At 39.5% G+C, this 17062-nt stretch overlaps 1 protein-coding gene across 3 annotated transcripts in view; it reads right to left on the bottom strand.

The window, feature by feature from the left end:
• LOC150083665 (protein lin-54 homolog) overlaps positions 1 to 17062 on the bottom strand; it is a 270775-nt gene that overhangs the window by 114961 nt on the left and 138752 nt on the right. For all 3 annotated transcript variants that reach the window (XM_090378108.1, XM_090378106.1, XM_090378107.1), the window contains exon 5: positions 9453 to 9619. In XM_090378108.1, the coding sequence (XP_090234234.1) occupies positions 9453 to 9619 (167 nt within the window). The remainder of the gene's footprint in view (positions 1 to 9452; positions 9620 to 17062) is intronic.

Raw genomic sequence — 17062 nt, 5'->3', positions numbered from 1 at the left:
AGTGGAATACAATGTGCTATCATCGGCAAAACTATGGATAGGATTTCCAGTCAATGGAAGAAGGTCGTTAATATACAAGAGGAAAAGAGTGGGGGAAAGAACTGAACCTTGGGGGACACCGGCATTAGTGGAGAAGTTAGAAGACTGAGAGCCATCTACCATCACCCTCAGTGAGCGATCAGAGAGAAAACTGGATAACCAATTACAAAATACAGTCGGCAAACCATAAGATGGAAGCTTGTTTAGAAGACCTTTATGCCAAACACGATCGAAAGCCTTTGAGATGTCAAGAGCAACTGCTTGTGTTTCACCGAACTTTTCCATTGAATTAGTCCATAAATGGATAACATAAGCCAGAATATCACCAGTGGATCGACACTGATGGAATCCATACTGGCGATCGTTGACCAGACGGAAGGTTTCTAGGTAGTTTAAGAGTTGGCGGTTAACTGATTTCTCCATTACTTTAGAAAGAGTAGAAGTAATTGAAATGGGACGATAATTTACAAGCAGAAGGAAAAACACCTTTGGAATAAGAAAGTGAAAAAAGGTGGCAAAGAGCAGGAGTTGTTGTTGTTGTTGGTGTAGATGTTTTTCGGCACAAGGGCAACTGTGGCCAAAATGTGCCTATTCAAATATTTGGAATGGTACCGGAGTTTGCCTTATTTGTTATTAGATACATTCATAAAGTCTAGTTTGCTTGAGATAAGCGAAAAGCTCATTCAGATTGGCATTGTTTCCCAATAGGTGGGTTAGTGATAAAGGTTCTTGCATTTGTGTCAGGGAAAGGAAGGTAGTATTTCTGATATGGGAGTAATACGAACAATCTAACAGAATATGTCGAACTGTAAGTTGTGATGAACAATGCATGCATACAGGAGGGTCATCGCCCATGAGCAGGAACAAGTGGGTCAGGTGTGTGTGCCCTATGCGCAATCTTGCCAGTATTACTTCTTCATGCCTATTTTTCCTCAAGCTCGAGCTCCATATTTGTGGTTCTTGTTTAATTTCAAATAATTTATTGTTTGTCTGTGTCTTCCAAATGTTTAACCATTGTTCCCTACAGATACGTCTGATATGTTTTAATAAATCTATATATGGTACTTGGTAAGATGGAGGTGCGTTGCTCTTTGGGTGCTTAGCTGCCTGGTCTGCTGTTTCGTTACCTGTGATTCCAGCATGCCCTGGAATCCAACAGAAACTTACGGTATGATTCACATTCCTCAAATGATTTAGACGAGACTGGATTTCTTTTATTATGGGATGTGGGGTTGAGAAATTGTTACTTATTGCGGAAAGCGCACTCATAGAGTCTGTATAAATTAAACTATTAGTGTTGAGACAGATATTGATATTGTATATAGCTAGGTGGATTGCATAAAGTTCTGCAGTATAACTGCTACATTCAGTCGGGAGAGATACAGATACTGTAAATGTGGGAAAGACTGCTGCAGCACCTACGGCATCATCTGATTTTGAGCCATCAGTATATATTAAGCAGCTCTGCGCATTGCTAGCGGCATGTGCTTCGTGCAATTTCTTGATGTAACAGCTTTCCATGGACTTTTTTCCCCATTGTTGGAAATAGGTATCACAGTAAGGTGGGTTTGAGGACCAAGACGGATCAGATATTTTGGTTTCTTTGAGCGTGTTTTCAAATTGAACATTCCAGCAATGCATCAAATCTTGTAGTCTAATACCAGTTGGTCTATTTTCAGTGGGTTTATTGTTATAGAATGTTACCCTTTCAGGACTGAAAAGCAGCGGTTGATTCGGATGATCTGGAAGACTTTTAATCCTGGCTGCATAGGTGAGGAGTAACATTTTCCTTCTGAGGTGGAGTGGTGGTTCGTATGCCTCTATATAGAGACTTTGGACCGGAGATGTTCGAAAAGCTCCAAGAGCAGTGCGAAGAGCACTGTGCTGTATTGTATTCAGTCTTGCAAGTACAGTTTTCCTAGCTGAGTCGTATACTATTGAACCATAATCTAGACGAGACCTGATGAGCGAATGATACAAATGCAGGAGAGTGCATCTATCTGCACCCCATGCCATGGCGGAGATGGCTCTGAATATATTGAGTTTTTTCAAGCAGAGAGTTCTGAGATAAGTTATGTGCATGGAAAAATTAAGTTTAGTATCTAATATTAAACCTAAAAAGCGGATATTGCTGGCAAGAGGGATTGGTTGGTTTTTTAACTTAAGTTCAGGCTCTGGATGTAATCTGCGCTTTTTACAGAAATGAACTGCAATTGTCTTTTGTTTTGACAGGCGATAACCATTTTCTACAGTCCATGTCTCTAACTTATTTATGGTAAGTTGTAACTGCCTCTCTATGCTGTTAATGGTTGGTGAATGGCATGATATAGCAAGATCGTCGGCATACATATATATTTCTACGGTTTTGGGGATATTCTGCGTCATGGTATTTAGTCTAATTGCGAAGAGGGTAGGACCAAGTATGGACCCTTGAGGCACCCCTTCTTCTTGAATAAAATATTGTGAAAGTACATTCTGGTGACGAACTTGAAAGGTTCTGCACTTGAGAAAGTTCTGGATGAATTGAGGTATGTGTCCTCTCAACCCTAGGGTATATAGCTCTCGAAGAATGCCATACCTCCATGTGGTATCGAATTCCTTTTCAATATCTAGACTCACCATTACCAGATGTTCATTTTTAACATATGCATTCCGAATGTTAGTTTCGGCTCTTACCATAAGGTCCAAACAGGATCTGTTTTGTCTGAAACCATATTGGTTGATATTTAGTAGCATTTTGCTTTCTAGTATCCATTTTAATCTCCTATGGATCATTTTTTCTAGTGTTTTACTCAAACAGCTGGTTAGGGAAATTGGTCGGTAGTTTTGTGGAAGTGATTGATCCTTTCCTGGTTTTCGAAAGGCAAGAATTACAGAATGATGCCATGAGGAAGGATAAACACATTCAAGAAATATCCGGTTGTAGAATACTAGTAATAATCTTAAATCTGCATTATTTAGGTGTTTAAGCATTATATAATAGATTCCGTCTGGTCCTGCTGAGCTGTTTGCTGATCTGTTTAGAGCTTCTTGAAGTTCAGCTAGGATGAATGGTTGATTATAAGGAAGGGATTGGTTGGTGTTGAAATTTAATTTATATTTTTCCGCACAGGTTTTGATTTTCAGAAAAGATTTGTCGTACGCAGAAGCTGATGATATTTGACTGAAGGTCTCTCCAAGGAAATCGCCTATTTCCTTTGGAGAGGACAGTTCTCGTCCATTCTTAATCAAGATTGGAGCAGAGAAGGGAATGTACTTATTATTTAATTGTTGGATTTTCTTCCATATTAGCCGACTGCTGGTGTCCTTCGTAATGGTACTGGCAAATGTTATCCACGCTTCTTTTTTGGCTTGTTTCCTGATTTGTCGTGCCCTTGCCTTTTGTTTTTTATATAAAATGAGGTTGGCTGTTGTAGGAAATCTACGAAATAGGTTCCAAGCTTTATTTTTTTTTCGTTTTGCACTCTTACAGGCCTCATTCCACCAGTGTTTTGCATGTCTTTTTTGGTTTGCAGAGGATTGAGGAATTGCCTCAGAAGCTGCTGCCAAAATTTGTGCGGTGATGTGCTCTGTGACTTTATCTATTGGTTGGGTTTTAATAAATTGATCATCAAAATTAATACAGAATGAATATTTTGTCCAGTTCGCTTTTGTGAATTTCCATTTTACTCTGTAATCTGGAGAGTGGGATTGTTTTGTTTGAATTTTACATATAATTGGAAAATGATCGCTGTTGTGTGGATCATATAAGGTTGACCACTCCATACTGGGGAACAGTATGGGAGAACAGATTGACAGATCAATTGCTGAAGAGGAGCCTGTGGGTAGATGGACATAAGTGTGATGGCCAGTATTTAGCAAGGTTAACTGCTGTTGATTCAGTAATGCCTCTATCATATGTCCTCTTTTATCCATGTTTGAAGATCCCCACAACGGGTGATGCCCATTGAAATCTCCAAAAAGGCAGAAAGGTTTTGGCAATTGTGCTATAAGATCTTCTAGTTCTTTAAGCATGAAAATTCTGTTTGGTGGGAGGTATATTGAGACAAGTGTTAGTGTTATTCCAAGCGCAATACGCACTGCAACAGCTTCTAAGTCAGTCTGTAGAGAGATATGTCGAACTGGGATTTTAGAGTTAACTAGTATTGCTACTCCTCCATGTGCGGATTTTGCAGTATTCCTGTCTTTTCTGTACATTGTGAAGTTTCTAATTGAGAGAGTTACCTGTGGTGTTAAATTTGTTTCTTGCAGACAAACACTCACTGGATTGTACTTATTAATCAGGTCATATATATCATCAATATTGGCTCGTATGCCTCTGCAATTCCATTGAAGTATGTGCTGCATTACTTACTTTTAGGAGTTGTGTTTTGATCTGTCTGTTTTTTTGAAGCAGTTTGTTTGTAACGATCTGATTTATTTCTGTCTTTTTTGGGGAAAACCGGTCTCTCTGTATCCATGTGTTCTTCTGCATGAAGTTCTAATATGGTTTCTTCTTGGTCAGTTTTGTTGTCAACATCCATATGTATAGGGAATTGTTTCTTGGTCTGAGCATGATCTGTAGGTACTGTTTTTTCTGCTTTTTTTGTAGTTTCAGGCACATTAGGAGGAACTGAAATTGGTGTATTAATTGCTTGTTCCAGTTGCTTGTGTTTGGCAGGTTGTGGCTTAGCATTAAGCACGGACCTGGCCCAATCTGCAAAAGAAATGTTTGGAGGGACTGCAATGTCAGTTTGAGTAGCAATAGAATGATTGTGTTTGGTTGCTTGTGCATACGTGCGTTTTGGCATAAACTGCATGATGTGCTTTTTGGCTTCCTGATACGTTACTTTGTTTTCTGTTTTGTATTTTTGTATTTCTTTCCCCACTTTCCACATTTCACAATTTTTTGAATATGCCGGATGATTACCTTTGCAATTGGGACAAGTGAATGAGGTTACGGTACAATCAGCTTGGGTGTGTTCTGTTGAACCACAGTTTGGGCAAATCATACTGCCACGGCAAGCTACCTGGGAGTGTCCATATTTCTGGCATTTGTAACACCTGATGGGATTCGGTATATATGGACGTATACGACAATTTAGATACCCTGCTTTAACCATTGCTGGTAAGTTTGGGGTACTAAAGGTCAGTATTATGTTCCTTGTTGGCTTTAATTCTCCATCTTTCCGGATTAATATTCTTTTTGCATGTATTACTCTTTGATCTGTCAATTCTTGTACAATTTCATTCTCTGAGATGTTAATCAGATCCCACTCTGCTATAACTCCTTTTAATGTATTCAGAGTAGCATGGGGCGTTATTTTTACGGGAATTCCACCAAAAGTAGTCAGTTTCAATAATAATTCCGAGTGTTTTGGCTTCATTGTCTCTACCAGCAGATCTCCAGACTGTAATCGCTTTACCATCTTCGGTGGTCCTGCAGCATTTTCCAAGCATTTCTGGATTAGAAATGGGGATAATTTGCTAACGGGAGAATCTGATACAGAATGAATAAGGAGAAAGGCTGGGTGATCTTGTTGACATAGATCTGTTTTTTGTCTCTTATTTTGATGTGTCATGATCGGGTTGGTTTTGATCAGTAGGTGATCTCAACTGATCAAGTGAGGGAAAAGTTTCTTTGTCCATTTTATACTCCTTTTGGCCCTGAGGGTTGGCTTTCCCACTCAGGTTACCGGCCCCGCCACGGGGAGGCAGGAGTAATGCCACGAGTGGCCAAGCGGTTGTTAGGTTAGTTGGGTTAGTAACTCTAATAAATTTAAAAGGAAAGTTGTCTTTTCTTTCCTGACTTAACTTACAACTAGTAAGATGAAGTCTACAGTGCTTTTTTTAAGAACTTAAGAGAAACTAACGTGGAACTTAAAAGAAGAGTGATTCCTTTAAAGGAGAACGCTTCAAATCGCTTTATAGAGCTCAGAGAATCGCTTGGCCACGGAAAACGCTTGGCATCCGGGGCCAAAGAGCAGGAGTAAGTTCAGGAGCACAGGTTTTGAGAACAATTGGAGAAATACCATCAGGACTTGATTTGAGAACAATTGGGGAAATACCATCGGGACTTGAAGCTTTCTTAGCATCAAGATTTGTCAAAATCCTTCTGACGGAAGACCAGAGGAGGCATTGAATGGAGCGTGTTAGGAATACTGGGAGGTGTTTTACCAAGCTCATTAATACGTAAGTTGGAAGAAAAATGGGATGCTAGCAGGTTAGATTTATCCTTGGCTGAAGTGACAACAGAACCATCTGGTCTGGACAGAGGTGGGAGCAGAGATGGGCAAAAGTTGCCGCCAATAGCTTTGGCAAGAGACCAGATTGCTCAGCTACCATTAGGGCAAGAAGCAAGTTTTCTACTCTTAGTCTGTTCAAACTCTAGTTTGGACTGATTAATAACTTTTGATTAATACTTTACAATTGTTGCGAGCTTTGGTTTAGGCAGAAAATGAAACTGAAGAATTAGAAACAAGCCAATTACTGTATGCAACATTCTTCTCTTGAACAGCCTTAGCACATTTATTGGAAAACCAAGGTTTTTTACATTAGCATTAGCATTAGTAGAGGCATTTGATGCAAGAAAGCAAGCTTATGCAGCATCAGCCAAATTAAAAAAAACCCCCACTTCCACTTCACCCCTCTGTTCGTTCAAAATACCTGTCCAGCTGAGCCTTAAACTTATTTAGGCTATCAACCTCCACCACAAGGGATGGAAGTCTGTTCCACCAACCAACCACCCGCTGGCTAAAGGCAAATTTCCGCACGTCTATCCTACATCTGTCTTTCCTCAATTTGAATTTATGCCCTCTCAGGTGATTTTTCTGAGCTAGAGGAAGAATCCCATCAGCATTGAGCATGCTTAAACCATTCAAGGCTTTATACACCTCTATCAGATCACCTCGCTGGTGCCTAGTCTCCAGACACTGTAATTTGCAAAACTTAAGCCTTTCTTCGTAAGAGCACCCCTTTGTTCTATTCACTAATCTTGTTGCCCTTCTCTGTACTCGTTCCAGCAGCTCTACATCCTTCTTGAAATGAGGCCTCCAGACCTGTATACAGTACTCTAGGTGTGGCCTGACCATCGCCTTATACAATGGAATAATCACCTCCTTATCCCTGCTGGAAAAATTCCTGTATATCATTGACAATACTCCATGAGCTACTCTTGCAGCCCGTCTGCACTGCTCAGAGAACTTCATATCTGCCTGCACAACCACCCCCAAGTCCCTTTCATTCTCTACCACTGTCAGTGTAGTACCACAGAGTTGATACGTTGCTCTGGGGTTCCTGTTTCCCATGTGTAGTACTTTACATTTGTCAATGTTAAACTTCATTTGCCACCTCTCAGCCCATCTGCTCAACCTTTCCAGATTTAGATAAAGGACGAGATTTTAAAGTGGAGTGTGGGATAAAGGATTCCATTCCTGCAAGAATAATTTCACTGACTCGATCTGAACAAACGTTGACATCAGAAGTTTTGAAACAGTAATCCGACCAAGGAAAGGAAGAAAAGAAATTTCGCATTCTTGTAATGCCAAACAATACAAGGTTTGGAATAGCCATGAGATAAAGGCTCCATTAGAGAAGAGACAATCACCAAATTGTGATCTGAGGTGCCTAAAGACCTCTCACTTTGACCGTGTACTTAGAAGGGTTGTTTGTGAGAAAAAGATCAAGCGTGTTGGCTGTATGGTTACGATTGTCCGGTATTCTTGTAGGTAAATGAACAATCTGTGCAAGGTCATTAGTAATTGCAAAAGCCTCCCCATCTCAACCAGTTGGATCGGTGTGACAAAAAAACGGAATCCAGCTGGAGTTGTGAACATTAAAATCAACCAAAGAAAATTACCTCACTGTTAGGAAAGTTGAACTGGAGAAAGTCAAGTTGCAAAGAGAGGAAGTCAAAGAGCTCCAAGTGATTAGTGGAATTGGGAGAATGGTAGAGACAACAGATGAATTTGACACAATAAGGTAAAGAGATTTTAAGCCAGAGAAGATCGAAAAGAGGAGATTCGAAATTACCAAGTCTCTGACAGGGAATATAGGAACGGACATATGCACAAGTACCACGTTTCAGGCGAAAGGAATCATACAGCGAATAATTTGGGCAACTGAGATGAGCAGTAGTTGAATCAACTGATAACTGAGATTCTGTCAGAAAAAGTACACCTGGGGTTTGGCAGACTGCAAGTGGAAATGGACATCGTTGAGATTACAATTGAGACCACTAATTCATTTCACATTTGTGAAATGAATTAGGAAGTGTTTGGGAGGTTTAGATCTTTCCACAGATAAGCTTACTCTATTAGTTTGACAATTCATGGTGTATTCAATGGTAAGAAAAAGTAGGTGGGACATGCTGTATGAAGTAATGAAATTTTTGGATATGGCATACACATGTAAGAATATACCCAGATCCTTGACATAACGTGGCCTCGACAATGCCCCCTGCATACACACTACTCGGACTCCCTTCATCCACTATCTGGCAGAGTAGAGGTAGCAAGATTATACACTAGCTGATCTGGAAGCCTCCCAGAGAGTTACCAATAGGTTCAGTCCGGTGTGCTAACTAGCGGCCGGCCTGCAAACACCATTTTAGAGCTGTATCCTCGAAATGCAAGGAAGATTGGATCTCGCCACGATGTTCATCATAACCTCAAAAGTCATCAATCATACTGCATGATGGAAGAGATGGGAAGGGTTGACCAGAACGTAGCTCTGGAGACTAAACATGGGTTCTACCACTTCAAGCCTCCAATAAGCAAAGTGGTGGTATTGCACCGGTTGATGAGAGTCATCTACCAACTAGTACTGCCTGGTAACACAGAGGGGCGGCATTCCTCCATGTGGCGTGGGCACCACACCTCGACCCATGCTTACGTTGGTTCACACCTTGGTGGTCACCCACCATGTGTTTGTGCATGGAGGTTATAACCAGAATTACTAACAGTCCCACCATCGTGAAGGTGCAAGCAAGAGGATTTGGCTGCCTCAGACCATCTGGACTTCGCCGAAATTGGGTCCACTTGACTTGAGTGTGACCCGAATATCAGTTCCACCAGTGTTTTAGACTCCCAGGTAGCAAGGACAGCTTGTCTGGCATATCTGAGAGAATGTCTGTGACAACCTCAAGGACCAAAATCACACAAAGAATATATTTTTTCTATATAATTAAGTTATGATTAAGGCTTGATGTGGCTAAATGGTCAATGCAGGAGTGCAGTAGACACACATTTGAGTTCATGGTTCAAGCTCATATGACTGCTAAATTGGGTTAATAATAATATTCTTGTCATAATGATTAGTTGTAAACTCCTCTGATCTATGTGGTCAGAATATAAACAGAAACCTTTTTTTAATTAATTAATTATTTATTTTTAAAATTTCATCTATTTGTAATATTAACGAGGACATTTACTTACTTGATTCTGGGCAGAGATTGCTGGTGCTATGGGAACTGTGAGTTTAACTTGAGCTGTAGATGATGCTGTAACTACAGATGATGAGGTAGTTGACTGATTAGCAACTGCCACTGCAGGTACAAGTGACCTTGTGTTTGTTACAGGAACTAAAGTAGTCTGCTTAGAACCTGTAAATTATAAAAGAAACATTTTAAGAATTATTGAAACATAACAGGCTTTACATTTACACTTATCATTTGTTTTTCTCAACCTTACATCATTTGCAACTAATATTAAAAAGGTTATTCAAAATGTACATGTAATTTATTTTTTATTATATCAAGAAAAGGAAAATGTGCAAAATTTTAATATTACTTTTCCATGTAGTTCCCTTGCCTCACTAAACACTACTTTTCATGTCGGACATCTTTTTCACATTAAGACTACTTTTCACATCAAAGCTTCTTAATGCCATCTAAGGAAAATATTTTTGAGTTGTTCATAAAGACACTTCTGCATTGCTTCTATGACTTTGTCATCATTTGAAAATCAAAGTCCATATTATGCTTTTTTTTTTCCCCTAGAGGACCAAAAAAGGTAAGTCTGAAGGGTTCAAACTGTTCAGCAAGCAAAGGGAGACGTTCAAAATGAAGTTTTTTGAACATTTCAACAGTTGCAGCTGTGGAAGTTCAAGCATTATCATGCTGCGGCAAAACATCTTTTGACAGCACACATCCGCAAGTTTTTATATCTTGCATTATTGACAGTCAATCATACACAATACAGCAAAATATCTTGCATTATTGACAGTCAATCCACATTCCTGATAATGATCCAGCATAGGCTCACTGAAATCCCAAAACAATGTCAATATGACTTTTCTGCAGGGATACACACTTTTTGAATTTTTTAGTTGTTGGGGATGATGTGTTTCCATTCCATGCTTTGCTGCTTGCTCTCAGGTTCAAAGTGATGCAACAATGTTTTGTCTCCCATCATCACAGGAATGATGATGGGAGACAAATTCATCACAGGAATGCCTCTCCTTCTTCACAATAGTACTGCAAAAATTGCACATACAATAGTATACAACATATGAGAGAGACTATTCAGCTGATTACTATTCAAAACATAACACCAACAGACAATGAATAAATGTTTTATACATTCAAAAATATACACTACTGGTCAGTTTACTGGTTCAATGGAAGGTCTGATGTTATAGCAGAGGTATGCAATTTTGAAATAACACAGTAATCAAGGTAAAATGGCACAATTTATATAGAGATTTTTTTTTGTTGAATTAATTGTGACGTAATAGCAGAGCTGTCATTATTTCTGAGGTCACTTTAATCGAGTGCGCCTGTACTTGCTATTAAAAGCAACGATTGGTATCAAGAAGAAAATTATTATTATGAAAGGTAGGAGGACGTCCTTGTTATTGTTATGGAGGTTTGATGGTGCATAAGCTGCTTTGGCTATAATGCGCCTATTCATTTATTGTAGGAATAGATGAGAAGTTTTCATAATGTCAGAAAAGGCTGAGATTAGAAATGATTAAAAACTTCAATTTGCATCAGAAAGTTGAAAAATTGATGAAAAGACGAAAGAAGATATTTATTGACATTACACTTGAACTTCTGTAGACTGTAATTTTCAGGAAATACGTATGAAGGAAAGTTCTTCCAGAAAACGGCAGTTGAATGAATAAATGAGGAAAATGAAAAGTTCGTTCTGTGAGTTTGAAGTTGGACAATAAATGGATGTTGGCTGGTGGTGGCACGCATTTGGACTGTTTTGAAACTGAGAGCTAAAATTATAAAAGCAAATTCGGAAGAACAGTGCCCATGGATGTATCTATAGAAAACACATGCAGCAAAAACTGTATGTCTATGAGACTGAGAGTGAACAGAGACTGATAGAGATGGGTCATTAATTAACCTAACTGCCCTCCTCTGGATGGAATCTACAAGCCTGAGAGAGGTTTGTGGGGCACCACCCCAGATGTGGGAACAATATTCCATGGTAGGGCAGATTTGTGATTTTTAAAGTGAACATCCGTTTGGAAGAAAAGTAACACCAAGTGCGAAAGACAAAACCAAGTTTTTTAGATGCGGAGGAAGCAATATTTGTAATGTGCTTGTGTAAAAGAGAGATTACATCTTTCTCTAGAAATTGGAGTGTCATCAAAAATAAGCAGAAGGAGCAGAAGAATCCTTTTTGCGAGACTGAGTTTTAGAAGGATTGAAATCAACTAAGTTGTCTTTGCGCACTGGAGAATTACCGGGAGATCGGAATTTAAGGAATTGGTAGCAGATATTTGAGATGCTGAAGCCAATTGAGCAGGGCGAGGTTTCTCAAAATGGAAAGTGGAATGCAATGTGCTATCATTGGCAAAACTATGGATAGGATTTCCAGTCAATGGAAGAAGGTCATTAATATATAAGAGGAAAAGAGTGGGGGAAAGAACTGAACCTTGGGGGACACCAGCATTAGTGGAGAAGTTAGAAGACAGAGAGCCATCTACCATCACCCACAGTGAGCGATCAGAGAGAAAACTGGATAACCAATTACAAAAAACAGTTGGCAAACCATAAGATGGATGCTTGTTTAGAAGACCTTTATGCCAAACACGATCGAAAGCCTCTGAGATGTCAAGAGCAACTGCTTGTGTTTCACTGAACTTTTCCATTTAATTTGTCCATAAATGGGTAACATAAGCCAGAATATCACCAGTGGATCGACACTGACGGAATCCATACTGGCAATCCTTGATCAGACAGAAGGTTTCTAGGTAGTTTAAGAGTTGGCAGTTAATTGATTTCTCCATTACTTTAGAAAGAGTAGAAGTAATGTAATGGGATAATAATTGGATGGGAGGGATTTATCACCCTTTTTATGATCTGGCTGGATATGAGCAAATTTCCAAGCAGAAGGAAAAACACCTTTGGAATAAAAAAGTGAAAAAAGGCAGAAAAGAACAGGAATAAGTTCAGGAGCACAGGTTTTGAGAAGAAGTGGAGAAATAGCCTAATTACCTGGGGTTTTCTTAGCATCAAGATTCGTCAAAATCTTCTGACATCCTTTTGACAGAAGACCACAGGAGGCATTGAATGGAGCGTGTTGGGAATGGTAGGAGGTGTTTTACCAAGATAATTAATACATGAGTTGGAAGAAAAATGGGATGCTAGCAGGTCAGCTTTATCCTTGGCTACAGTGACAATAGAACCATCTGGTTTTGACAGAGGTGGGAGCAGAGATGGGCAAAAGTTGCACAAGAGACCAGAATGCTTGGCTACCAATAGGGCAAGAAGCAAGTTTTCTACTCTTAGCCTATTCAAAACCTAGTTTGGTCTGATTAATAACTGCTTTACAATTGTTGCAAGCTTTGGTGCTGGTAGAAAATGAAACTGAAAAATTGGAAACAAACCAATTATGATATGCAACATTCTTCTCTTGAACAGCTTTAGCATATTTATTGGAAAACAAAGGTTTAGATAAAGGACAAGATTTTAAAGTGGAGAGTGGAATAAAGGATTCCATTCCTACAACAATAATTTCACAGACACAATCTGAGCAAATGTTGACATCAGAAGTTTAGAAACAGTAATCCAACCAGTGAAAAGAAGAAAGGAAATATCGCAATTCATCCCATTTTGCATTCTTATAATGCCAAACAACACGAGGTTGGGAATAGCCATGATATATAGAGGCTCCATTGGAGAAGAGATAATCACCAAGTTGTGATCTGAAGTGTCTAAAGGACCACTCACCTCGACCGTGTACTTAGGATTATTTGTGAGAAAAAGATCAAGCGTGTTGGCTGTATGGTTAGGATTGTCCGGTATTCTGTTAAGTAAATGAACAATCTGTGCGAGGTCATCAGTAATTGCAAAAGCCACAGCATCTCAACCAGCTGGGACTGTGTGACTAGAGAATGGAAGACAGCCAGAGTTGTGAACACTAAAATCACCAAGGATAATTAACTCACTGTTAGGAAAGCTGGACTGGAGAAAGTCAAAGAGCTCCAAATGATTAGTGGAGTTGGGAGAACAGTAGAGACAACGGATGAATTTGACACAATGAGGTAGAGCGATTTTAAGCCAGAGAAGATTGAAAAGAGGAGATTCCAAATTACCAAGTCTCTGACAGGGAATATCGGAACGGACATATGCACAAGTACCACCTTTGAGGCGAAAGGAATCATACAGCGAATAATTTGGACAAATGAGATGAGTAGTGGTTGAATCAACCGATAACTGAGATTCTGTCAGAAAAAGTATATGGGGTTTGGCAGACTGCAAGTGGAAATGGACATCGTTGGGATTAGAACTGAGACCATCTATATTTGTGAAATGAACTAGGAAGTGTTTGGGAGGTTTAGATATTTTTTGCAGATAAGCTTACTCTATTAGTTTGACAATTCATGGTGTATTTAATAGTAAGAAAAAGTCGGGGAGAACATGCTGTATGAAGTAATGAAATTTTTGGATATGGCGTACACAATGTAAGAATATACCCAGATCCTAGACATTTGCATCTACATTCACACATGAGAAGTTATTCAGGGAGGGGAATGCCAGAGGTGAATTAAACTCTGGCAGTGAGCTAGATGATTTTGTAATAACGGAGAGGAAAGTGGAGGAGAAATTGTTGAAGATAAACATAAAAAAGGCACATGGGGTGGACAGGATCTATCCGGTTATATTAAAGGAAGTAAGCAAACCCTTAGCCATAATTATGAGAGCTTCTTTGAACTCAGGGGAGGTACCCTATGTCCAAGGAGATGTGGAAAAGTGACCCCAATTCACAAAGGAGGATCAAAGTGCAACACAAGTAATTATAGACCTGTTAGTTTAACTTCTGTTCCAGGAAAATTAATGCATGCACAAGTTAAAAAAGCACTGCAAGATCATCTAGACAAGACTTCAGTTATAGCGCAGAATGGTTTTGTTAAGGGAAAGTCTTGCCTGACCAATTTGATTGGATACTATGATGTGATCACAAAGGAACTGGATGCAGGGAATAACTTTGATATTATATATTTGGATCTTAGAAAGGATTTTGATACTGTTACACATGGAAGACTGCTGAACAAATTGGAGCATTGTGGCATTGGAGGCAAATTGCTGCTTTTGGATAAAGGGATGGTTGAGTGGGAGAAGACAGAGTGGTAATCAATGGACACTGCTCATCGTGGACTAATGTTATTAGTGGAGTCCCTCAGGGTTCAGTGTTCAGTCTATTGTTGTTTTCTGTATTTATAAATGATATTGATGATGGTATATCAAGCTTAACGTCCAAGTTTGCAGATGATACGAAGGTTGGTAGGGTTGTTAAGGACACTAATGACAGTATGCTGCTGCAACAGGATCTAGAAAAGTTGAGCAGATGGGCTGAGAGGTGGCAAATGAAGTTTAACATTGACAAATGTAAAGTACTACATATGGGAAGCAGTAACTCAAGAGTACCGTATCAACTCTGTGGTACTACGCTAACAGTGGTAGGGAACGAAAAGTACCTGGGGGTAATTGTGCAGTCAGATATGGAGTTTTCTGAGCAGTGCAGATGGTCTGCAAGAGTAGTTCATTGTCCCTTGTCAATGATATACAGGAATTTTTCTAGCAGAGATAAGGAGGTGATTATTCCCTTGTATAAGGCAATGGTCAGGCCACACCTTGAGTACTGTATACAGGTCTGGAGGCCTCATTTCAAGAAGGTTGTAGAGCTGCTGGAATGAGTACAGAGAAGGGCAACAAGATTAGTGACTCGAACAAAGGGTTGCTCTTACGAAGAAAGGCTTAATTTTTGCAAATTAGTGTCTGGAGACTAGGCACCTGCGAGGTGATCTGATTGAGGTGTATAAAGCGGGCATAAATTCAAATTGAGGAAGGAAAGAGGTAGGATAGATGTGTGGAAGTTTGCCTTTAGCCAGCGGTTAGTTGTTTGGTGGAATAGACTTCCATCCCTTGTTGTAGAAGTTGATAGCCTAAATAAATTTAAGGCTGAGCTGGACAGGTATTTGGAATGAACGGAGGGGTGAAATGGGAGCGTTTTTTTTTTTGGCTGATGCTGCATAAGCTTGCTTTCTTGCATCATATGCCTCTACTAATGCTAATGTTAATAACATGGCCTCGACAATGTCCTCCATATACACACTACTCGGACTCTCTCCAGTCACTATCTGGCAGAGTAGAGGTAGCAAGATTATACACTAGCTGATCGTGAAGCCTCCTAGAGAGTTACCAATAGGTTCGGTCCAGTGTACTAACTAGTGGCAGGCCTGCGAACACCATTTTAGAGCTGTACTCTCAAAATGTAAGGAAGTTTGGATCTCGCCATTATGTCCATCACAACCTCAAAGGACATCAGTCATACTGTATGATGGAAGAGATGGGGAAGGGTTGACCAGAACTTAGCTATGGAGACTAAACACTCCACTTCAAACCTCCAATAAGCAAAGTGGTGGTATTGCAATGGTTAATGAGAATTATCTACCTACCACCTAGTATTGTCTGGTAACATAGATGGGCCACAGCTGACCTTTTGGGTTAAGGGGGTGGCCCATAGTGAATCATGTTTGTGATATCCCCTGCTCTTTTGATTCTTTTAATTCTCTCTTTCTTTTTGATTTCAATTTATTTCTTTATGTGGGAGTCTGCTTTTATTTTTCTGATGAATTTCTTTAGAGTTTTTTTTGGTAACACAGGCCGCAGCAACATGCCAACATCACGAAGGGAGCTCTTTTCGTGGTGAAAGTAGGTGTTCTTTGTTTAATTAATTTGATTTATTTATTTATTTTTTTTTATCATAATAACAACAGTAGTTATTTATTTATTTATTCAACATCACACATTGAAGTTTTACCCTCTTTCAATGTGTGAGAAAACTGTAATTTTGTGCATATTTTACAATACGGAATATTATTGTACAACGATTGAAAAAGTAGAAAAATTTACAATAATAACATATTTACAAATAACTATAAAAGTTATTTGAATTTATTAAAGAACAGTGTAACAAAAGTGGTCCAATCACCTAAGTCTGTGTGAGTAGCACAGTGGTATTGTCACACGTCCTCCCCACACGTGGTGAAAAAGGCCCAGGTTCGAATCCCATCGATGACGTGAGGAACTTTAATGGGCTTTTTTCACTCCGTTGCTGAGTTAGTAGGTCTCAGGCATAGATAGAAACATTTTCCCCCAGAAACTGGGATTTTTCGTCCAGCAAAACAGACAAATCGACCAAAGAACACACGCATTTAACAGACATAAGACACAAAGCACAGCAGATGAATTTAATTATTCGGATGGCCTAAAATAATAGTTTAGTTTTTTGGTCCAATCAACTAACAACATCGAACAATGGAAATCCTATGGTCGAAGACCGTTCGTTTGTGCTAGAAACTAATGGGGACTGACAAGACTTGTGAAGGACAACAGAAAGGCTACATTTCAGTCAAATAACAACCCATACCAACACAGCAGTGGGAGACTGAAAAACCGTTGCTTAGCCTGACAAATTCCTGTTCCATGCAGATAGGAGGACCAGAATATGCAAAAATACCATGAATCCTTGGACCATACCAAGACCCTACCCTACCAAGTGTCAAAAACACAGTCTGGTAGTCA

This window comes from Mastigoproctus giganteus, chromosome 7 (assembly GCF_048544385.1).
Source record: "Mastigoproctus giganteus isolate SK-2022 chromosome 7, ASM4854438v1, whole genome shotgun sequence".
Lineage (NCBI taxonomy): Eukaryota > Metazoa > Arthropoda > Arachnida > Uropygi > Thelyphonidae > Mastigoproctus > Mastigoproctus giganteus.
Note: the sequence above shows the minus strand (reverse complement) of the source record. Positions and strands in the feature narration are given on the sequence as shown.